The sequence below is a fragment of the Dermochelys coriacea genome, chromosome 6 (genome assembly GCF_009764565.3).
Source record: "Dermochelys coriacea isolate rDerCor1 chromosome 6, rDerCor1.pri.v4, whole genome shotgun sequence".
Lineage (NCBI taxonomy): Eukaryota > Metazoa > Chordata > Testudines > Dermochelyidae > Dermochelys > Dermochelys coriacea.
This window is the reverse complement of record NC_050073.1, coordinates 100,035,074-100,060,441: the sequence shown is the minus strand read 5'-3', so window position 1 is coordinate 100,060,441 and position 25,368 is coordinate 100,035,074. Positions and strand designations below refer to the sequence as shown.

The 25,368-nt window shown below is 39.9% G+C and overlaps 1 protein-coding gene and 1 long non-coding RNA gene across 2 annotated transcripts in view; one reads left to right on the top strand and one right to left on the bottom strand.

The window, feature by feature from the left end:
• The window catches only part of PRIMA1 (proline rich membrane anchor 1), a 95,378-nt gene extending 89,040 nt beyond the window's left edge, over window positions 1–6,338 (top strand). Inside the window, exon 5 of the mRNA XM_038408035.2 lies at window positions 1,811–6,338. Within this exon, the coding sequence (XP_038263963.1) occupies window positions 1,811–1,907 (97 nt within the window). The 3' untranslated portion in view covers window positions 1,908–6,338. The remainder of the gene's footprint in view (window positions 1–1,810) is intronic.
• The window catches only part of LOC122460870, a 29,246-nt gene extending 4,601 nt beyond the window's left edge, over window positions 1–24,645 (bottom strand). Inside the window, exon 1 of the long non-coding RNA XR_006282453.1 lies at window positions 23,385–24,645. This is a non-coding gene — a long non-coding RNA (uncharacterized LOC122460870). The remainder of the gene's footprint in view (window positions 1–23,384) is intronic.
• Window positions 24,646–25,368: the final 723 nt, after the last annotated feature.

Genomic DNA, 25,368 nt, shown 5'->3' with positions numbered 1-25,368 from the left:
TAAGCTTTCGTGAGCTACAGCTCACTTCATCGGATGCATTCAGTGTTGGACATAAAAAGATGAATGAAAGAAAAAGATGGGGGCTAGATAAGATAGAAAGTAGACATGGTCAAAATTCCCCCATTTTTTTAACAATTATAGGGCTGAAGTTCAGATTTTGAAATTTTAAAAAAATTGAATTTTGAAAAAAATGGGATTTAAAAATAATTCACAAAATTGTTCCTCTGTTTATAATAGGAAGGAGTGAGGAAGAGAGAAAACCATTCGGTTCTTCATTCCTCTTCTGAGAGAGATGGCAGATGGGTTGGGTGCTTTTTAATATAACTAAATATAGGTATAGAACCTGAGCAAATGTGTTTCAGTTACAGACAAGTGTACACATAATCACCAAAAAAAGAGTTCAACAAAGCTTTGTAATCTTCCCTTCCAATACTATTGACTCTAACAGCTGGAACAACAATTAATATTAACAAGCCTTAACTCAGCAGCTAGGAAATGCAATAAGGTGCTGTGTACATTATTACTGGAACAAATTTGTCGTCTTGTAATCAGCCATCATAAAGCCTTCAACTAACTTTTTTTCCCCATTGAAACCATACTGTATTGAATTGTTTTGGTATTAAACAGGATTTTTTTCTGATGTTTTACCTTGCAAAACCATCTCAAAACAATACCAGATACTTTAATGGTATATTATGTTTGCTCCTCTAGTCTTCTTGGCTATACAACACAAATAGAAGTGCCTTAAGCTAAAGGCCAACATCTTTATGAAAACCACTAGTGCTTTTGCCCTTGCTGTATAAGGTACTTTAACATTCATATTTACATGAAGGGTATACCACTTGGGAGGAGAGGATTCGTGGGGGAGGTAGGATGCCTCACAGATGGTTATCCTACATTATGGAAAATGTTCACATATGAAACTTGTGCTCACGTCTATCTCTGCAGGGACCCTTTGAAATACAGAACACAGTGATGTGTTTGCTTTGTGGTTGTTTCAGTTACTTATTGGTAGAGATTTCTACCTCTGCAGCACATTTCTGGAAGTGCGCCACTACCAGAGCTGAAGGTTGTAGACTGTTACCAACTAATGACAGTGATAAAAAGAGTGGCAGGTTCAACTGTGAGCCTGACCAGACGGAACGGCTCACAGTATGCACTGATTCAAGTCGCTGGTTCAAATCTAACCCATTTAGTTACCAACTGAAAACTGCCACATTATGACTGTTTAGTGGGTTATGTTAAATGAGTTGAAACTCAGTTCCTCATGGACCTGTTTCTCCATCATCACAGTTTGCATTACTTGGTGCTTTCAAGAGAGAGGCCAAGGATTGAACAAGCATGGAGACAGATCTACTTTCTCAACCCAAGATGCACTCTCTCCAGGACAAATTTGAAGCACTGTGGTGGCGGGGGTGTGAGAAAACTTGCAATGCCCCTGCCCAGGATGTACCTGCTTGCTAGCTAAATCATGAATTCTTTTCCCAAAGGCTGCCTTTCCAGCAAGCAAATTCACTCACATATTTAAATACTGATTGGGACTGAAAAGCCAAAGAGCCTATGATACAACATAAGTAACTGAATCAACATGTTCTAGGGCGAGCAGAAGATTGGAGGAAAACAATTTCTGATTTGATCTATATTCAGAAAGGGGTAAAATGAAACATTTTGTTGTCTAGAAAACATTCTAATTATTAGCCTAGGACATTTCTGAAATGTCCTTGTTTTCAGTCTATATTCATAATGAAGATGTTTCTCTGTCCTTTCTTCTCCCCTTCCCCATTTGTCCTTGAACTTGTGATCACCCAAGGAAACCGCTGAGAAAAGAAGAGAATGGAACAAGTCGAGCTGAATATGCAATGACGTCCTCCCAGAACAACAAAACAGTTGATAATGCAGTGGTATAATCTCCAGAACCCCCACAAGACATGGGAGGTGTTAAACTTTAAAAGCACACACACAAAGCATGCAAGTTGGGTGAAATAAGGAAATGAAAGAAGCTCTGTGGCCATGGACTTCATTTCGGGAATAGTGCACGTATCAGTTATTCAGAGAAGAAAAGCAGACTGCTCTTCAGCCTTGCTGATTGTCAAAGGGAAGATAAACTTGCCAGTCAGGGCTACCCAGAAAAAAAGACCTCACAAAGGCATAATCACTGCATGCCACATCTGTTGAAAGCAACATCATGATGCCTCCAGCTTCTGTCCCCCCCCCCCTTTTATTTTTGATTATCCACAAAGAGCTGCTTAAATTGGGTCCTTTGATGTGAAGGTGATATGTCAGAGTGGCAGCAATTTATTAAAAACGGGTCTGAGATTCAGAGGGTGGAAATCTTCACCTGCGTGCTTCTCCAGCTTGTGCAGTGTTTTCTTTTACAATCTAGAAGCATCATAGTCTCAATTAACTATTATTTTGTTATTAGAAGGAATTAATCCACCGAGCAACCAAAAATTGCATGAACTTGTGAGTTAACCCAGGAAATACAGTCTGGTGACTATGCAATTTCCATGGCTGAAGACTTTTCAAACAAAAGAAGTCAAAGTATGATAATTGGCAATTAGCATAGCTTATTAAAGATAAGATAATATTAAAAGGTGCTTTGAACACAGTTACTTCATAATCAGCCTCTATTTTCCCCTGAATATCCTTTATCTCCTAGCTTTAAACAAGTTCTAGATTTCTCCTGCTCTGTGAAGTTCTGCACATTTACTGTATTTGCATCACACAGAACCATCAGAGAATCCCTCTAGAAAGGATTTTGTTTACAGTTTGGAGTGAATATTTGGGCTTGACCATGTTGAAAGGACTAGCAGCACTGGAAACTGAAGTCCTCCTTATCTATCTATTGATCAACTGCTGGGGCAGAAAACAAGTGTCATTTCCTGAAGGTTTCGCATTTCCTGAGCTGGCCCACCAAGGACTTTGTAGGCCTGACTTAGAGGACTATTTACTAGTGACTAGTAAATCGGTGTGCCCGTGTTAGCTCAGTCCTCTGCATTTCCTGAGTAGAGACTGCCAATTGTGCCAAATTCTATGTGATAGCTTTGTGTTGTACCTTTTCGTGACATGGATTGCAGATTATTAAAAGTGAAGCTGAATCCACCAGACTCATTTCACTTAGGATCTCAGGTTAGACTTAATCAGTAATCCCCTAGGGTAAAGGCCAGTGTTTTGTCTACAGTATTGCCCACCCCAACCTTCTGATATAGGATGTTTGGAAATATTATTTTTGTCATTCAATTGGTATGTCTCCATTTATCACTGTGCTGAAAATATCAATGCAGTGAAAAGAAAGTTATACCACACTCCGGCTTCTCGTCTTGCTGTCAAGCTTCAATAATACTTTGTCTCTGTGTCTTCGAAAAACTCAAACAAGCCATTGCAGTCTCATTGAATAAAGTAACTGCACGTTGGCATTAAAATATGTCAGTACTGAAACATGTTGATATTTTTAGTTTTACATAAGGATGGGCCTGAGCTGCAAAACTTGGATCTGAATTTTGAAAACCCCATTGTTTGAGGCTTTTCCATGTCTCATGGTTTAGGGGACGCTGTGAAATTTGGATTCTGAAGCTCTTCCCCAGTAAAGTTCCAAGGTACTCAGGTCAAGAATTTTGGTTCAGACCCATCTCTAGTTTTCTATTACCTACTGAATGGATAGGGTATATGTAAATATATGTATCCTTTCACTGACAAAACAAAATGCTGCTATATACTGTTGTTGAGGAATCTATGGAGTTATGAGATTATTTTTTCAGCCTGTCATCCCTATATAGCAGTTTAGGTACATGAATATTATTTTTTAAATGTCAAGTCTTTCTTGAGGTGGAATGAATGCAAATGCAAAAGTGAAAAGAAATAAGTAACCCTTCACCCCAAGAATATGATCATATATTTCCCTGCTGTATTTATATTGTATGCTTGCACAAAATACACCGATATATTTTTAGGTGGAATTAACAATGACAGAATTTACAATTTGAATCTACTGTCCCAAATATTCATTGCCTAAGGCAATTACCCCCTAAATACTATAATAAAAACATGTTACTGTCTTTCGAGGGTTTCTCAATGCATAAGATTATTTGGTGTAGTTAATTATGTTTTGTCTTTTTAATTTTTTTTTTAAAAAAATTTCATACAACTGTGCCATAGTTTGAGACTGGTTGCATGCATAGCTGAGAGTACATAGTATGATCATGGTCCAAACTCCCTCTTAGCACCTTATCTTAATGCTCGCTGATTTTCTTTATTTCCTAGTAAAGTTTTAAAGACAGGCTCTGTAAGGCCAAGATTGAAAAAGGGGTTTGTAGATCACTATGTCTATTAAAATGTATGTTTTTGCAAAAAATCTAAGCACAGGCCATACGGGCTTAATCCTAATCTAATTCATTTCAATGGAAAGAGAATCTGACCCATGACCTAAAATACAATCAAAATTTAACCCATGCTCCCTAAATTATTTATAGTGGAATGTGTGACCTGAACAGTGAACACACAATGGAGAGGCAGCATGTTTCAATGGAAAGAGCACTGGACAGAGACTCTGGAGACCTGGGTTTTATTGTCAGTTGTGCCACGGACCTTCAGTGTAATTTTTGGCAAGTCACTTTGCCTCTCTGTGCCTCAGTTTCCCCCAGGGGAATAATGGTACTTGCCTTCCTTACAACAGTATCTTGAGATATATAATGACAAGCACTGCATAGGAGCTAAGTAGTAACCAGATTTGTGGACAGTTTCAATGAGCATATTAAGGCACATGAATTGTAAATTGTTGTTCACCACAATATTGATTCGTTATAGCTGAATGTGCACCTCAATGCATTTAAAAAGCAAACATCTAAAATTCTTTCATTGGTCACTGGCCAAGTTAGGACAGCAACAGTTAAAATAAGCAATTTCTCCTCTCTGGTTTACTCTGAACATTCATGGATCATGCTTTTGGAATAGGTAGAAAATTCTGCAGGGATAATTCTGCTTTTAGAATCCTGACTTCCCCACCTGCAGTCGAATACATTGCCGCAAAATGTAAGGGGATCTTAAGAGGGGCACTGGGAGAAATATACTGGAAGTGGATTCCAATCTTCGGAAAAGAGAGGCCAATGAGGTGATGCCTTGGGGGATGTCTTCTGAAGCTTTCTGATGAGTTCAGGGTTTTGTTTAAGACTGCAAAGCTTCAATAAAAGGAGCTTGTGTGTTCCCTTATTACACATTTAATTAAATATAAAAGGAATAGAGCAGCCTTGAGAGATAAGTGTTGCACTACAACAGTGACCCTGTAGAGCAGGAATTGGCAATTCAAAATAGAAATTCACAGGATTTAAAGAATATTTTTAGCCTCTAAAATGATAAAGTATTGAAAGGCCCTATATAGCTAGATACACCAGATGAGGCTCTTGCTCATGATGTGAAGTCAGGGTGATTTACACTAGCTGAGGATCTGGCTCAGAGAGTTACGAGTTTCTAGATTTGCATTCCTCTGTTACTAAAACAAGACTTTACTTAGTGACTATAGCTTTAACCTCTAATCATGGTCAGACTTGCACATAAACTACCTGAATATTTTATGTCTGAGACAATGAATTAACTATGATTTTTATTTTTAATTCTAATTTTAAATAAATATTTGCAATTAGGAGACTCATAGGTGAGACCAGCTCTAAAGGGTCTGATCCTGCAAACTGCTAAGCACCCAACCCTCACTAACATCAAGAGAGTTGAAGGTGCTTAGCCCCTTGCTAACTCAGACACAACAAACACATGACTAGCATAGAGCCTAGACCCTGCTTAGAAGCTGCAAAAACAGACTATAAAGGATGGACAGTTCTATAGGTTTAAGGTATAGAATATACATGTACAGACCTGATTCTCCACAGCCTTGCACTGTGTGTTGTCATTTACACTATGCAATGTGGGTAGAAACCTATTGTTCTGATTTGGTGGCATTTTACACTCACTTTGTAGAGATATAAATTACTATGCATAGTGTAAGACAATGGAAAAATCAGACCTATTATAAATATATATATTTACAATACTCCCTGCATCTGTACAAACAAAAATATGATTTTATACTGCAAAGATAATGTGTTAAAATTAATGCATGAATGTAAATATTCTGAGATCTGCCTTCTTGACTGTGTACCACATGTACAGATGAAAACAAATATTGTTTATGGGAAATCTGTATCGGTGATAAATGACTAAAGAGAAAAAAAATCAGAATTAATGTTGTCATGTTTCTCAAACAAGCCATTAATGTATATTTAGAATTTAAAGATATTGCTCAATAAGTATGTTCTGTACCAAAAACTGTGTTGCATATACAGATTGTGCAGTACCCTATTTAAAAAGGCACCATAATTAATTTTTATTTTAAATAAAAATGTAATTACAAGTTTCCTGTGTCTTGTTATTTGAGTAGCTGAGAATCTATATGCATCAAAGGGAAACAGAAAAACAGAATGAAATAAGTACATTTTAAATGCTTTTCTAATGTCACCTGTAATAACTACAATTGTTTAAAAATATAGTGCCTTGTGATTTCTAAAATTGTGGCTATTGTCCACATCTTGTATTTAGTAGGGTTCCAGTTACATCCTCTTCACCAATGGTTCCTAGCCATGGATACATGCACTGCATCAGCCAAAATCTTGAAGTGCCTATTTGTAGTCCCAATACCAGATGCTTAGTACCGAAACCGCCCTCTCTTGCCTTAATGATGAACCCACTGTGCGACTTCTGTGCTGGACCTCACCTTTCAACTCTACACACTCTAATCCCCAACAGATCTTAGACTAGGAGGCTGCAGGATGCATACGAATGGGAACCAGGAACTTGTTACATTTTTGGTTTCAGGGACAAGTGATGAAGTAGTAACTTTTTGGTAGAGCCAAGCAATGAAACTAGTAAAATGTTACAGCTGCCCAAAAAAGGGTTAAAACTACTGGCATTTTCTATCTATTAGGCTCAATGGTATCATATATGGGGGAAGTATGAATAAATTTAAATGAGTATCTCTAACTTGCCTAATAAAAATACTGCTTATCTTGAGAGTACGTTCTTTACCTATCAGATCATTATCAATTTATATTTGTATTAGCATAACTTTACATTTTAGCACTCATAACCGTGAAAGGAAAAGTTATGCCAAGTTTGGGCCAACGCTTCAATGGAACTACATCAACTTACCCCAGCTCAGAACCTGGCCATTTGTATGGAAGCATAGGGACTTATCTTCAAATATATAAGGGTCCTGGCTGATTTTAATGCCCAAGAAAAGATTCTTGTGCAGTACAAAATTGTATAATAGCTGACTTACTTCACGCTTAATAGTTTTCAATGGCTCTTTGAAGATGATTTCATACTCCAGTTTAATTAAAGAACTTTCTGAATTGAAAAAAATCCAATATTGATGCAAAATTCTTGATTGCAATTTAGTAAGTTTAGCAATAAATCATATCCTACTATACAGTTGCGACAAAGCACCACTATTTGCACCCTACACTGCAGTAATCTTTGTACAAAATATGCTTTGTGCAGTAGCATTTGACAACTAATAACTCACTGATCAATAATATCATGGTGAAATGTATGTAGCAACTTTATATGTGAAGTTCTAAATTCCCCTCTGTATGATGGGAAAGAATAGGGAAATAAGTTAAAAATTACTTAGACAAGTTAGATGACTTCAAGTCATCAGGGCCCGTTGAAATGCATCCTAGAATATTCAAGGAACTGACTGTGGAGATATCTGAGCCATTAGATATTATCTTCAAAAATTCATGGAAGACAGGAGATATTCCAGAGGACTTGGAAGGGGGCAAATATAGTGCCAATTTACAAAAAGGGGAATAAGGACAACTGAGGGAATCACAGACCAGTCAGCTTACTTTCAGTGTCCAGAAAGCTAATGGAGCAAATAATCAACCAATCAATTTGCCAACACCTGGAAGATAATAAGGTGATAAGTAACAGCATATATTTGTCAAGAACAAATTGTGTCAAACGAACCAAATAATTGTCTTTGCTAGGGTAACAAGCCTTGTGGATGGGGGGAAGCGGTAGATGTGGTATAGCTTGACTTTAGTATAAAGTTAGTATAAAGGCTTTTGATACCGACTTGCATGACCTTTTCATAAACAAACTAGGGAAATGTAACTGTCCTAGATAGAGCTACTATAGCTGGGGGCATAACTGGTTGGAAAACCGTTTCAAGAGAGGAGTCATCGGTGGTTCACAGTCAAGCTGGAAGGGTATATTGAGCATGGTCCTGCAAGGAACTGTCTGAAATAACTAGGATGAAATTCAATAAGGACAAATGCAAAGTACTCCACTTAGGAAGGAACAATCAACTGTACACAGAGGCGCTGACTTTCTTAGTTCCCAGGGGATGCTCGACCCCACACTCCACCCCTTCCCCCAAGCCCTTGCCCCCACCCCACCTCTTCCCACCCTGTTCTGTCCCCTCCTCCTGCCTCTTCCTGCCCCTGCTCCTCTCCCTCCCTCCCAGTACCTCCTGCACGCTGCTGAACAGCTGATCAGCAGCAGGCGGGAGACGCTGGGAAAAGGGGGAGGAAATGATTTGGCGGGCTGCTGATGCGTGCCTATGGCACACATACAAAATGGGAAATGATTGCATAGGAAGGAGTACTGTAGAAAGGGAGGGTTATAGTGCATCACAAGCTAAACATGAGTCAACAGTGTAACACTTGCAAAAAAAAAAATGAGCAAACATCATTGTGGGATGTATTAACAGAAGTGTTGTAAGCAAGACAAATAATTCTTCCACTTTATTCTGCACTGCTTAGGCCTCAACTGGAGTATTGTGTCCACATTTCAGGAAAGATGTGGACAAATTGGAGAAAGTCCAGAGAAGAGCAACAAAAATTACTAGAGGTCAGGAAAACATGACCTATGAGGAAAGATTTAAAAAATTGGGTTTGCTTACTCAGGAGAAGAGAAGACTGAGGGAGACATGAAAACAGTTCAAGTACATAAAAGGTTGTTACAAGGAAGGAGAAAAATTGCTCTCCTTAACCTCTGAGGATAGGACAAGAAGCAATGGGCTTAAATTGCAGCAAGGGCGGTTTAGGTTGGACATTAGGAAAAATGTCCTATTAGGGAGTTAAGCACTGGAACAAATTGTCTAGGGAGTGTGTGGAATCTCCATCATTGGAGGTTTTTAAGAACAGCTTAAGATAAACACCTGTCAATGTGTCTGTCGAGCACCCCCTGGGAACTAAGAAAGTCAGTGCCTCTGTGTGCAGTTGATTGTTCCTTCCTAAGTGAAGTACTTTGCAGGGGATGATCTAGTTATTACATAGTATTGCCATGAGTGCTAGGGACTGGACTAGCTGACCTCTCGAGGTCCCTTCCAGTCCTACACTTGTATGATTCTATGATGTTATTAGCACATGTTCACAAAAGTTGTTAAACAGGCCTATCGTAAACAAAGGAATGTATGTTGAAGTCAATGGGAGTTTTGCTATTTACTTCAATAGGGCCAGGACATCATCCAAAGAGTGTTAAACCACTTGTAGAGATGAGGTGAAATCCCAGTCCTCATGAAATTAAAGGCAAAATTCCCATTGACTTCAATGGGGAGGAGATTCTGCCCCAAATCTATTAAAAATGAATATTCCAGGCATAAAACTGCATGAACTGTCTTATCATGGCTTGTCTCTTTGCAAGTTTCCTGGACACCCACCTTTCTGGTTTCTCCTTGCATGTCACCTAAACGCATGTACCTCCTCTCTCCAACTATCTCTCCATGCCATTTTGCCTTGTGTCCTATCATCCTACAACACTCCCCCTGCTCTATCGAGCTGTTCTAGCTTTCTTTATTTTGCTGTTGCAATCTACTTGATTTCTTCTCCTTCCCAGATTTTTTTTTTTTATTAAAATTCAAGGGTGATGAAAGGGCTAAAGTTACAATCCGATCTGAGGAAACTGGACAAATTGAAGTCAGGAAATGCAGAATTAAGCTTGACTGAAAACAGGAGAAGAAAAAAAAGGAAAACAAATTGAGCAACTGACAATAAGAGCATAAAATAGAAATCCCGTGTGAACTAGTATGTTCATTTCTAGTTTTCACTAAGATACTGTCCTTGACACTCCCAAACTTAGTATCTTACATGCTGCTAGCGTATTTAAATTTGTCAATAATATGGAAAATGTTTTTTCTGGTATAAAAACCTGGGGATTGTGAAATGTGAAACACTGCACTGAAAGCAAATTGAAGGACTGGCACTTCCCCCTCCTCCTCTGCTCAGGTGAGAAAGAAAGTGACCAATATTGTGAAGAAGATACACATCCGTGTCAGAAGCCTTTGCAGTCCAAGGGGATAAAGATGTGACCACAGGAAAGCCGCACTGCAGCTTCCAGAGGCAAAGAAAAGATATCTGATACATTGCCAGCACCTCCCACTTTGCGTGAAGAAGAAACATTGATGCTGTAGTATTGAAGAGGAGCCCCTGCTATGAACAGGTGGGGATTCCAGAGAACAGTCACTAAAAAGGTAAGCCATAGTTATAGCAAAACTACAAAAGATTTATAAGTTATTGTGTAACTTAAAATTCAAAAATGCATTAGTCTTAGTTTGCCCAAGTTAGTAAAAAAAAGTCAATCCATGATTGTCACTCAGTTGATCAATTCCTAGACATTTTAATGATTTGGTCAAATGTGCGAGCAAAATGATCATTTAATCAAAGGAGTGAAAATTTCAGTCTTCTAATAAAATTCCTAGTAGACTAGAATAAGACAATATATAGTATAAATATGCTTAGATTAGTACAGCATGTAAGATACTAAGTTGCTCAATTTGTTTTCCTTCTAGGAGAATTTGACTCAATACTTGTAACAAAGTATAAACAAAGTTTCTGAACACAATTGAAAGCATTCATAAATAATAAAGGAAATGGCAAGTCAAAATATCTCCAGAAAGACTTGTGGTGTGCCTCGTCTCTATAGGCCTGTCACTGGGAACCAAGCTTTCTGTGTGATACCAATGGAGTAACTAGGTTACTGGGTTTTAATGTTGTTCAGAGACAGAGAGAGAAAGAGAGAGTTATAATGAATGGTGTTGCAGTGTATTATGTGATTTTGGTTCTCTGCATAATCATGATCAAGTGCATTTCAGTGGTTTCATTTGGAGACAAATTCTGCTGAGGACCCCAGTATTTTAATGGACTATATGTTCGTACTATATGTTCCATCTTCTCTATATACATACAGAGCTGTATCTGTACGAGTTCATTCTATGCATCTGATGAAGTGGGCTGTAGCCCACGAAAGCTTATGCTCTAATAAATTTGTTAGTCTCTAAGGTGCCACAAGTACTCCTTTTCTTTTTGCGAATACAGACTAACACGGCTGCTACTATGAAACAAGTCAGACTCATGCTCTCATTCTTGCTAATGTAATATCAGTCTGGTTTTGTGACACTGCCCTGCCATCATATGAAAACAAATAAGTCTTTACGTGGAGGCTGAGAACTTTGTGCTGGTACCATACTCAGGCTATGACTACACTACAAAGATAAGTCGACTTAATTTATGTCGATGATCATCCACCACTGCAATTAAAATTGTTTTTGCATGTCCACACAACACTCCTTGTGATGGTGGTGCATGTCCACCGTTGTGTAGTTATCCCACTGTGCAACTCACCACCATCTGCCGCTGTGCATTATGGGAATGGATCGCAGTGCCTCCAAGGGGCGGGCTCAGCAGCCAATAATGCAGTGTTCTCCATCTCATCATTCCATGGGCTTCTGACTACATTTCACACTGCTTTTCAACATCCCCTGTAAACTGTGCACTCACCATCTCTGTCTGAAGTCTCTTGATGAGCGTTATGAACAACACACAGCTGATCCTGCAGCATTTCATGAGTTGTGAATCTGATAGTGGCTCCGTGGTGTCTGCCCTGCTGTGCACCATGAAAAGAAACAATTCAAGATTGCTGTTAGCATTCACGGAGCAGCTGCATATGGTGGACCGTCACTACTGGGCTTGGGAAACAAGCACTGAGTGGTAGTTCACATTGTGATGCAGGTATGGAACGATGAGCAGTGGCTGCAGAACTTTCAGATTTGCAAGGCACCTTCCTGAAACCGTATGCGGAGCTCATCCCTGCCCTGCTGCGTAAGGACACCAGAATGAGAGCTGCCCTCATGGTGGAGAAGCGTGTGGCAATCATTGTGTGGAAGCTGGCAACTCCAGACTTCTACTGATCAGTCACCAACAGGGCCGGCTCCAGGCACCAGTGAGCAAAGCAGGTGCCTGGGGCGGCAAATGTAATGGGGCGGCAGGATGTCAGGCTCTGGGGCAGCAATCTGCCCTCGGCGGCGGCAGGAATTCGGCAGCAGCTCCATCACAGCATGTTTCGTGCTTGGCGGCAATTCGGCAGCGGGGACGCGACTCTTCTTCAGTTGCCGGCAGCAATGCGTGTTCGGTGGGAAGGTTTTTTGTTTTGTTTTTTTTTTGCCGTGTGGGGCAGCAAAAATGCTGGAGTCAGCTCTGGTCACCAACCAGTTTGGAGTTGGGAAATCCACCATGGGAGTTGCAGTGATGCAAGCATGCAGGACCATTAATCACCTCCCCCTACAAAGGACTATGACTCTGGGCAATGTACACCCCCACTGTTTTGTCAATGAAAGCTGCCTTTTGTCAACAAAACTGTGTAGTGTAGACCTCATCTCAGTCTCAGGAGGGAAGGTGCCAGAGTATTTACTCCTCAGCCTTTTATTGTTGACTGATTCATATACCACATAACTGCAGCAGGAACTTATTAAGAGAAGAGCTAAATTATGGCTCGTGGGAGCCAAAAGTTGTGTAACAGGGGAGAGGGCCAGCAACACACAAAGATGTGGGAGGGAGGCAGTGTGAAAAGTGTAGCACTGGAGCGAAATGCATCTTAGTTCTAGTCTACACTAGAAAAGGTTTGCTGGTATAGCTATGCCAGCAAACCTCCTAGTGTAGACGCAGCTTCTGACAACACAAATGTGCTTTGGATGTAAAGCTTATACTAGTTCTCTGTCTGAAATAAGCTCTCTCAGCAAAAGCATTTTGTTGGTATAGATGTTTATAGTAGGGCTTTTGCCAATATACAAATATAGCATATGTATGTTACCCCTGACTGACATTTTTATTGTGGCAAAAGTTTCTAGTGAGAACTCCCATCAGTGCAGCCAGTGTGCAGGGGGGACAGGGTCATACTCATATCTAGGATTCATTTCCCCCTCCATTAGCAATTTAAAATGGAAACTGAGTCAGACTTTTAGCTTCTATTGCTGTATATGAATAGTAGTGCTAGAATATACCAGTCCTGTTATGACTGATACATGCCACACCTTCTTTCTGGTCTATTAGTTTCTTTCACCTACACACCTTTAGTGGGACTGGATAAAGGGTATTTATGAATGTCTATATATATAATATATTGTCTGTGACCTGTCTAGAGAAAAGAAGGCTAACTGTAAAAAGCACCTGCCTGGTTTGCTTTCACATTACCTGATATAAGTATGACAAACTAGGCTTTGTGTCTGGTAATAAGACTTTGAGTGGAATTGCGAGTGCATTTCCCTTTAAATGGTAGTTCAGCGTCACTTCACCCCCACCCCTCTCACTCAGAAATGCTTTCGGTATTTAAAGTTTCATTTAACACAAACATAGTCAGAAGCAAAGAGAGAGTGAAAAGAAAAGCAACAGTATGGCACACACGTCCAAGTGAATGAGTCTGTGAGCTAGAGACAGCCTTTCCCGTTTGGGTTTGTAATTTGAGGATAATTCAATTAGACATTTCAAGCAATTTAAAATTCATGCATTGTCCAGTATCAAAGCATGAACTGTTTCAGCAGCAAACTAGACCTGACAGCATTAGCAAGCCAAGTAAAAATCCCAATGTTTAAAATCCCAGAAAAGCCCTTACTTAATCAATGCCTCCTGGGAAAAAAAATGCAAAGGGCAGTGTGAAGTGTATATTTGGATTAGTGGGTTCACACCTCATTTGCCGTCATCTGCGTAATAGAATACTTCAAGGCCTCGTATAGTCTCTTCAGAGGGAGATTAAAATACAAATGCACCTGACAGCCCATCTGTTATACCTCTTCTAATGATAGCAAAGAGGCAAGGATTTAGAAAACAAAAAGGAATGGACTTGCAGCAGCTCATTAAAGGTCTGATTCTTCTTACTGTTATTAAGTGCATTACCAAAGCACCTAAGAATTGAGATCAAGACTCCATTGCGCTGTTGATACACATAGCAGGAGAAAGTCCCTGCTCTGAAGAGCTTACAGTCTAAACAGACAAAGAAAAGATGAAGGGGAGGAGGTATATCATGCTTATTTTATGCAGGCAATTGAGGCACAGAGATTAAGTGACTTGCTCAAGGTCACTCAGGAAGTCTGTAACAAAGCGAGGATTAAACCCAGAACTGCAAAGTCCTAGTCCAGTGCTTGAGCCAAAGAAAACATCCTTCCTTTCTGCAAACCTCAGTCATATTGAATAGCACTTCAGTGGAATTATTTGTACAGTAGAACCTCAGAGTTATGAACACCTCGGGAATGAAGGTTGTTCGTAACTCTGAAACGTTTGTAACCCTGAACAAAACATTACTGTTGTTCTTCAAAAGTTTACAACTGAACATTAATATATACAGCTTTGAAACTTTCCTCTGCAGAAGAAAAATGCTGCTTTTAACCATCTTAATTTAAATGAAAAACATAGAAACAGTTTCCTTACCTTGGCAAATTTTTTTAAAAATTTTGTTTTAGTAGTTTACATTTAACACAGTACCATACCTTTTTAAAAAAATTTATTTCTGGTCTCTGCTGCTGCCTGATTGCATACTTCTGGTTTCAATTGAGGTGTGTGGTTGACCATTCATTTCATAATTCTGAGGTTCTACTGTCTGAATAATTCAACCTAAGAATTGCTGAATTAAAGACTTACGTTTTTTCACAGAAAACAAAGATGGCAGCAGCTTGCACAATAACTTCTCCACGAAAACAAACACATAACATGTGGCGTTACTAGCAAGATGGACAAGAGAGTTGGTATTTCAAACTAAGCACATCAATTACTGATCAGTTGGCACTGTTGATGAAAAAACTCTGCATATAAAAGTTCCTTAATGAGTGTGGATGTTTTTGCCTATTCAACCATTAGCAAAGCATCATGCTCAACAAGAAAATCAACAACATGACAATTTAAAGGCATGAGGATTTGAGTAATTTTTTTCTTAAAATATAGCGTCGCCTACAACCTCTGAATTTAGCTGAAGAGAAGCTATTTGTCTCCTCCGCAACACAACTGTATTGGGAGCACAAGATCACGTTAACCTACTGACTGGCTGGCTGCCAGGCAAAGTCCTCTTCTGGTGGACTCAACCTTTGGCTGAACAAAGTCATTCATTTTGGCTAAGGTCATTTGGAGACAAGGCTGATAAAAGCATCTTGGATTCTTAAGGCCCAATTCTTGGGTTGGCTATATCCCCTCTGAGTTGTTCCACTGATGCAAAACAGGCTGTCAACCCAGCAGATCTCGCTAACTGGGAATTTCCCTAGCAGAGAAAGTACATGCAGAAACTTTAAGGATGTACAATACTTGCACCCATTTTGCTCTAAGAATTATTATGCTGGACCAAGTTACGATGAATGATCAAGACACTAAAATAAATAAATTTTATTTACATACATACACACACACACACACACACACACACACACACACACACACACACACACACACACACGTACGTACATGCATGCATGCTGTTGGTAGTATCGCCTATAGTTAATGTTGCCCAACACATTTTATTATAAAAAGAAAAGGAGTACCTGTGGCACCTTAGAGACCAACAAATTTATTTGAGCATAAGCTTTCGTGAGCTACAGCTCATTTCATCGAATCACAAGTACTCCTTTTCTTTTTGTGAATACAGACTAACATGGCTGCTACTCTGAAACCTGACATTTTATTATAATACCCTGTTTTCAGTTGATTACTTTGCCAAATTTAAATTGTTCGGATTGAAATTTTCCATGCTAACTGTCTGCCTCAGGCTGCTAAAATGAAGTAGCGATTTCTGAGAACGAGATTAGGGAAAAATACATTGTTTTGCCCGTGTTAAAATAATTCTTACAACCATTTCATTTAAAATGCTGTAAAATTCCATGCTTTGGAGAAGGGGACTTGAAATTTTAAGGTAGGTCACCTTGGTGTCAGGGATGTCTTTTGCTGCCCTGTGAAAAAAGTGTCCAAATCTGGCTAAGTTGTAAACCTCTGAAAAGTTGCAGTTTGCACATCCTAAGTAGACACTTGTAGGAATTTGGCAGCAAAGTTCTCTGAAGATTCCATCTGAAATGAGCATGCTCCAGCCCCTCACCTCCTATCCGAGACCAGACTGCCCATGGATTGCCTCTACAGCACCGCCTATCTAATGATCTCCAAGTGTTTTGCCAACACAAATGAAATCTTACACAACAGGTGTTATGGGTACAAAAGTAACTCAATTTTTTAGATGGATAAGATTAAGGCACTGAGGTTAGTGGCTTGTCCAAATTCAAATAGCAAGTGGATATACAAACAGAACCGAGGAACTCCAACCACAACACCATTTATCTCAGTAACATTTGTGTCTTTCACTGACTAAAGCAATGAGTGTAATAAACTGCTGTTTACTACTCCCTTTTAATGTATTACCATAGCAATAGTTACTGATGCTAAAAGATTTATGGCTGCTGTCTTCTCCCTGCTGGTGCATAGGGTGCATAGGCTATGATAAAGACAGTGAATATTTCTTTAAAAAAACAAAACAAAAACAACACTTTTTCTTCCCTGTCCCCTAATCTTGACACAAGGAAATGCCAGCCGTGGTCCAGCATGCACAGCAGCTACTCATTAACTACTTACTGTTCTTGGCTTTTATGAGCAACTGCTCTGACCAGCAGACCCTTTAACTCAATGCATCAATGGGTTTAAAATAAAGGAATTTTAAAAATTAAGCAGCATACAGCTAACAAATGCTATTAATCTTACATGTACATAGTGTTTTTCATCTGGATGAAATGGCCAGTTTTTACCATCTGCTCCAGATGTGTGCAAGAGTGGACTGGACTCAGAACCCCACTTCCCCTTGCCCCTCTGTGCAGCAGCTATATAATTGCAATCCCTGTCTCTGATATTTAAGCATAATCTTAGGAGAGTACTAGCCATATTATATATACACATACATATACATAGCAGAAATTCCACACTCCCTTGTAGACCTACACAGATTCTGACAGGTTTCAGAGTAGCAGCCTTGTTAGTCTGTATCCACAAAAAGAAAAGGAGGACTTGTGGCACCTTAGAGACTAACAAATTTATTTGAGCATAAGCTTTCGTGAGCTACAGCTCACTTCATCGGATGCATTCAGTGGAAAATACAATGGGAAGATTTATATACACAGAGAACATGAAACAATGGGTGTTACCATACACACGATAAGGAGAGTGATCAGGTAAGGTGAGCTATTACCAGCAAGAGAGCGGGGGGAGGGGGAGAAAGCCTTTTGTAGTGATAATCAAGGCGGGCCATTTCCAGCAGTTGACAAGAACGTCTGAGGAACAGCGGGGGGGAGGGGGAGGCGATAAACATGGGGAAATAGCTTTTACTTTGTGTAATGACCCATCCACTCCCAGTCTTTATTCAAGCCTAAGTTAATTGTATCCAGTTTGCAAATTAATTCCAATTCAGCAGTCTCTCCTTGGTGTCTGTTTCTGAAGTTTTTATGTTGAAGAATTGCCACTTTTAGGTCTGTAATCAAGTGACTTGTCAACTGCTGGAAATGGCCCACCTTGATTATCACTACAAAAGGTCCCATTCCCCCCGCTCTCCTGCTGATCACCTTACCTGATCACTCTTCTTACAGTGTGTATGGTAACACCCATTGTTTCATGTTCTCAGTGTATATAAATCTCCCCACTGTATTTTCCACTGAATGCATCTGATGAAGTGAGCTGTAGCTCACGAAAGTTTATGCTCAAATAAATTTGTTAGTCTCTAAGGTTCCACAAGTCCTCCTTTTCTTTTTACAGATTCTGAGGAGTGGAAGGCAAGTATTTCTAAAATTCCACAATATATAAAATATTCATAGATATTAAGGTCAGAAGGGACCATTATGATCATCTAGTCTGACCTCCTGCACAATGCAGGCCACAGAATCTCACCCACCCACTCCTGCAATAAACCTCTCACCTATGTCTGAGCTATTGAAGTCCTCAAATCATGGCTTAAAGACTTCAAGGTGCAGAGAATCCTCCAGCAAGTGACCCGTGCCCCATGCTATAGAGGAAGGCGAAAAACCCTCAGGGCCTCTTCCAATCTGCCCTGGAAGAATATTCCTTCCCGACCCCAAATATGGCAATCAGCTGAACCCTGAGCATATGGGCAAGATTCACCAGCCAGATACCCAGGAAAGATATTACCTCAAATCTGTCAAAGCAAGTCCCTTCCCATGCCTCTAATCACTATAGCAGAATCTTTCCTCATTTGGTTCTACTTAAAAGTCGCTGTGTTAAAACAGCTTCTTAGGGCTCCGTATTTTTCTGTTACTGACTCCGTAACGAATTTGTTCAGTTTACAAGATTTTTTTTCCCCCTCTAACTGCCAGCCCTGCAAACCCAATCTGAACTCTGACAGAGAGAATTGCCCTGATTGTGCAAAACTGAAGTTAATGAGGTTCTACATTGGTGCAGGAGTCCACCTTTGAGATGCAAATTGCAGGATTGGTCCCTCTGTTCTTTTCTTCTCACACATCATCAGCTGTAATACAGATTCTGGTGACCAAAATAAGTCCTCAGTTACACTTGTGGGAAACCCCATTGTTTTGAGATTATGATCCCTATGCATTCAATGGGTTTATCCAGGTAGGACTGATTGGAATTTAGTAAACAATTCCATAGCTGATGCATGAGAAGGGACAGAATTAATATAGTTCTCATAGCTGTGTGGGCTCTGCTGGACTAAAAGCAGTAGAAAACAGTATACGTTTATTTTATTGACTTTAGTGACTATGAATTCACTAAACATATCTGTGGAGTAAGATGGTGCCATTTTACAATGTCACCTTTCAAAGTAAACCATACTTTTAAAACTAATTCTTCACCAAAATCTTTCAATTATGTACTTCAGAAATAGTAAGCATCCATCATACATTTGGGGTGATGTTTGACTTCCAACATTTACTTTGAAAAATAGTTTTAATTTACTATAATGATTTCTTGTGACAATCCCATTTATTTGTATTACAGTACACCTGGATGCTCTGACCAAGATCAGGGCCCCACTGTGCTAGGCATGCTATACACACAAGAGATAGTTCCTGCCCCACAGAGCTTAAAAGTCTAAGTAGACAAGGGGCGAGAGACTGGAAGCACTAATATGCCTCTTTACAGATGGGGTACTTAGGTACAGTACAGAGAAAGGAATGGTTTCAGAGTAGCAGCCGTGTTAGTCTGTATTCGCAAAAAGAAAAGGAGTACTTGTGGCACCTTAGAGACTAACAAATTTATTAGAGCATAAGCTTTCGTGAGCTACAGCTCACTTCATCGGATGCATTTGGTGGAAAAAACAGAGGAGAGATTTATATACACACACACAGAGAACATGAAACAATGGGTCCATCACACACACTGTAAGGAAAGTGATCACCCAAGATAAGCCATCACCAACAGCAGGGGGGGGAAGGAGGAAAACCTTTCATGGTGACAAGCAGGTAGGCTAATTCCAGCAGTTAACAAGAATATCAGAACTGCTGGAATTAGCCTACCTGCTTGTCACCATGAAAGGTTTTCCTCCTTCCCCCCCCCGCTGTTGGTGATGGCTTATCTTAAGTGATCACTCTCCTTACAGTGTGTATGATAAACCCATTGTTTCATGTTCTCTGTGTGTGTGTATATAAATCTCTCCTCTGTTTTTTCCACCAAATGCATCCGATGAAGTGAGCTGTAGCTCACGAAAGCTTATGCTCTAATAAATTTGTTAGTCTCTAAGGTGCCACAAGTACTCCTTTTCTTTTAGAGAAAGGAATGGTTTTCAGAACGTGTTTTTCTGCTATAACGAAAGCAGAATAACTGCTGAAAGAACACATGCACACCACTTTGCTTCTGCCAGCTTAATATGCTTACTTTGTGAATCACTGCATCCAGCCAGCTTTGCATTTTTTTAAACAAACACAGGATTCTGGACAGATAGCTCATGGCACCATGTTCCACCATTCTATGCATTCTGGAATTTTTTGAGGTGCATTGTGGGATGCCTACCAGCACCTACTGGAATTCTGGGACTTGGGATCAAACTAACAAACTCCCATGATTTCTATCCTGGTATCCTATAATTCATCTAGTTTTCACAAGCCCAGTCCAATTTTCAAACTGCTCTTAGCTAGCAAAGAGGAAACACTGCTGGGTGCCACAATCCTGATAGCCATTAATATGAACAGGATGCTCCACATGGATTGGTGGTCATGCAGCTGGTTGGCTTTGGACAGGCGTCTCTTAGGAGACAGGCACAGCAATGCCACAGTGATACAGGGAGAGGAGAAGGAGAAGGAAATCAAGCAGTCACTTCTACAGGATGTTTTCCTGGAGTTGCTTCACTGAGTGAAATGCTTCTGGGATTGGCCAACGAGCACCGACTGGTGGGACAGGATAGTGAGGCAGATCTGGGATAATTAGCAGTTGCAGCAGAACTTCAGGAGGCAAAAGGAACCTTTCCTGGAGATCTGTGCAGAGCTCACCCTGGAACTGTGGTGGTGGAACAACAATATGAGAAAGCATGAAAAAGCAGGTGGCCCATGCCATCTGGAAATTCACCACCCCCCAGTGGCATTTTGATGTTGGTAGATCTGACAGGGCAGCTGTCATGGATATCTGTACTGTTTTTGAGCGGGTGTTGCTGGGCCATGTCATAAAGTTTGGCAATGCACAGTAGATAATTTATGGATTTGCAGAGTTGGAGTTTCCAGATTGCAGAAGCCATTCATGAGATCCATGGGATTATTCTTTGCCCCCATACAAGACAGAAAGTGGGATTTCTCCATTATGGTGCAAAACCTGGTTGATCACCTTGAAAGGCTCACCAATATTAATGTGACTGATCCAGCTGTGAAGCAATGCAGTGTGAGGAAGCAGTGGATGACTGCTAGAAGAAAAATAGTTAATTCAAAATACAGATGCAACCACACAAACCTTATCTCCCACCCCACACACACCCTCAAAAACCCACCCTAATTCCTGAACAGGATTAATATACTTCAAAAGCCGATTAATTAATGTAGGCTAGGATGCCAGATAATTAAAAAATAGAACTTGTATGTGTAGACACAAGGCAATTCATCTTGAAAAAAAACTAAACTGTGAGGGAGGGGAGAAACTTTCCCATGTAGACAAAGTCTTTATGATTTGTTTGAGATCACACAAGTAGTCTAAACCATAGCTAGGAGTTGAATCCAGAATTCTAGTTCAGTTCTTGATCCACAAGACCGTCCTTCCTGTCTGCTAAACTGAGTACTTATAAACAAACATAGAAATATAAATACCATTAACAGACTTTTTTTTAAAATCTGTACAGTAAAAATCCATTTTATATTTGCGTGATCAAAGTTTCCTACAGCTGTAGGACTCTTCTTTCCATATGTATTTTTTTTAAGCAGTTTGTCACATCATGCAGAATACTTTGAACCTATCTGCCTCAAAAGCAACCTAGTATATCCTCTGTTCAAGCTGACTGGCCACATGCCATAGACAAGAATGACTTGGGATGCCTAAACAGCAAACATCTGTTCTCATGGTTGCAGTCTGTCAATGTCTTCTGAGTTCAATATGTGCTGAGGAGATATGCCTTTGTCTATGGAAACTGAGCAGATGAAAGACACTTCTGAAAGTACAGTGGTATTCAACTACATTTTCTGGTGGGCTGGCTAAAGCAAATGTCTAAATCTTGGTTGGCCAAAGGGCACTTCCTGGGGTCAAAGGGCTCTTCAGATGTTTGCTTTTTAATTAAAGCATGTCAATTACTGATCACTTTATGTTGCATAAGCATCTGATTAAACACCTGATTAAAAAAAAAGTTTACCACTGTGGGTTGAAATGTATCAGTCTAGCTCCAATGTGTTTAAATGTACATGAAAAGTTTCTGAATTAAAACACAGGTGAAGTCCATTTATCTAAATGGCCTGCAGGATATCAGATACCCTCAGATAACTAGGTATTTGGACAGAGGGAAGTGATATTTTTAGCTGCAGTTTCACACTGAAATTTTGTTCAGTCACTGACTACCTTGGGGTGTTGAAGTTTTGTACCCTGCTGAAGTGGAAATGTTCAGTACTTTCATTCTATGCTCTTCCTTACTGCTGCATCATTAAACCCTCCTCACCACATCATTTTTGTTTGACTTTTTCAAACTTTGTTTTGCTGAATTTTGTGACTGAATAAAGAGTTCTCTGCCATTTAATATATTAAATACAAGCTTAATTCTTCCAGCTAATTTACTAGAGGAGTGGCAGCTAATAGAGAGAAAGTCCTTGTCTGTAATATTATTTACCTCGTTACTAGTAAGCAAAGTGGCACTTTTTGCTCTGTGCTAGCTTGTTAGAGTCTGGCTTCAGTGAAGTGACCGCTATACAAAGGCAGCTCTCCAGAGTCTTGTTCGTCAGCATGTTTGAGCATCGTTCTACATGACTTTCATAATTGCAAATTGGGATTTGCATGTTGTCAAGGCTGAATTCCCGCTCTGTCACTTTGAGTACAGAAGGTGGGGGCCCGCAAGGATATTAAAAATTAATACTTGCCACTCCAGGCTTGTATTAAACTCCTAAGGTTACAGCTTTTCTCTGACCTTGGCTTGGTAAATGCTACCACCACCCAAATGCAAAAAACCCCTTTTGGCCCAGGAAGGAGCACTTGGGAATTCCTCCCTGTGGGGTACACTCAAGCCCTTTCACCCCTCCCCTCCGGGGAAGAGCCGAGAAAGAAAATAAAGAAAATTAGCTGTTCCTACCAGCTAATTCAACATGCACAAACCTCTTAGGACACCAAAAATCCAATCCCGTTAAAGGTAAATTTTATTAAAAACTAAAAGGAAGAAAATAGATGTGGAACTTAGGCTTTTGCTATATTTTAAAAGAACAATTCCAAAAATTAAGTGCCCAAAATAGCTTTCTTGGGGGTTCAGCTTAAAGGTTACAAGCAAACAAAAGCATCTGGGGTTAGAACAGAGGAGAGCCACAAGCCAAATAAAGAAATAAACCTGATTGCATCTAGCTAAACATTCCTAATTTACTTACATATTTGGGGGATAATAAGTAATTCTAGGCATGATCTGATGAATTTTCATACCTGGTTCAAGCCTTACACAGCATTTCTGCTTATAGCATTGCTGCTCCGTGTCTCCTTCTCTGGAGAACAGCAGACAGAGGGAAAGTTTCTTTCCCAATTTTAAAAAGTTCTGCCTTCCCATTGGCTCTTTTGGCAAGGTGCCCACTCCTTCTCTGTTACCTGTGGGCTTGTTAACCCCTTACAGGTAAAGCAAGCAGGAAAAAAAAAAAAAAAAAAAAAAAAAAAAAAAAAACACACCAAGAGGGATTTTACAGCTAACTGGCTGGCTGGGTGTCTATAAGGGAGATACCACCTCCCCCTCCTTCAGTTATCACACATGAATACATTGATCCGAACATTGGGAGTACCAGGAAGGAGAGTTTGATGTTTGGATACTTTTCTATATCCAGATAGCGTCTGAATTTCTGTGTTCTTGAATTCACCCTTCACCACATCAGAGGTCTGCAAGTCAACTAGTTCCAGCTGTAGCATGGCCATGTCTTTTATGGAGAGAACCTCACAGGCATGAGATGCAAAGTCTCCCTTAGGTGGTATGGAGAAATGACCACCTATGAAGCCAATTACAACCTTTGGCATGGGGAAAAAAGAAAAAAAAAAGTCTCCAAATCAGATGCTGAAGTTGTCTCAGCTGTTGAAGGAAGCTTGTCATGCCATGACTGATCAAATCATCTGCCTCCAGTGCTCATCAGTGGCTGCAGAGTTGAGCAAAGCGCAAAAGCTTCCCAAAGCTCAAAATGAGAGAGAAATAGAAGCTTTTCAGAATAAGCTGGATGTAACTTCTTGACAAGGTCACCGATTTTCTTCTTCTGGCCTAGCAGCTGTACAGTCAAGGTATTCAGGTGGCCAAATACATCAACAAAATGCTACTTTAACCATTAATTCAGTATCTTCTAGAAGGGCCAGGTATTCAGCTGCTTTCTTGTGAGTGCTGTGCTGAAGGAAATCAAGAACTTGAGTCTTGGGCTTGCAGATGTGTACCAGTGATGTGCCCTTACTGAGACTGCACTGAGGAGAAGAAGATCTTTATCGTTTGCAGAGGACTCAGAACCCAGCTCACAAAATAGTCTGTGCTGCAGACTTGAGGAGGCACTGATTAAACTGATTATTTTTATCATGGTCTCCCTCACATCTTTCAACTACCCACTCAATTTGGCACACAGCACACTTTGGAGTATAACACAGTGCAATGTTTTTACTAGTGGTGCTACTTCTGCCAGTCATGCCACAAGGCCCTCCCAATTTGTCCAGCATTTAAGGTACTCCATCCATTACGGAAAAGCAAGTTTTGCCTAGCTATAGCTAGAGTCCCAGTTGCCTCAAACGCTACACTGACTTTCTCAAATATGATACTCAATGGAGGGGGGAAAACAACAACAGAAAATGTGGAAATGGCAGAAGTGCTAAATGACTATTTTGGTTTGGTTTTTACCAAAGAGGTTAGTAGCGATTGGACATCTAACATAGTGAATGCCAGTGAAAATGAGGTAAGATCGGAGACTAATTTAGGGGGAAAAGTTAAAAATTACTTAGACAAGTTAGATGTCTTCAAGTCACCAGGGCCTGACAAAATACATCCTAGAATACTCAAGATGCTGACTGAGGAGATATCTGAGCTATTAGTGATTATCTTCAAGAAGTCATGGAATATAGAGATTCCAGAGGACTGGATAAGGGCAAATATAGTGCCAATCTATAAAAAAGGGAAATAAGGACACCGCAGGGAATTATACACCAGTCAGTTTAACTTCAATACCCAAAAAGATAATTGACCAAATAATTAAGCAATCAACTTGCAAACACCTAGAAGATAATAAGGTGATAAGTAACCATCAGCATGGATTTGTCAGGAACAAATTTTATCAAATTTAATAGTTTTCTTTGGCAGGGTAAGAAGCTTTATGGATAGGCAGGAAAGCAGTAGATGTGGTATATCTTGACTTCAGTAATGCTTGACACTGTATCATGTGACCTTCTCATAAGCAAA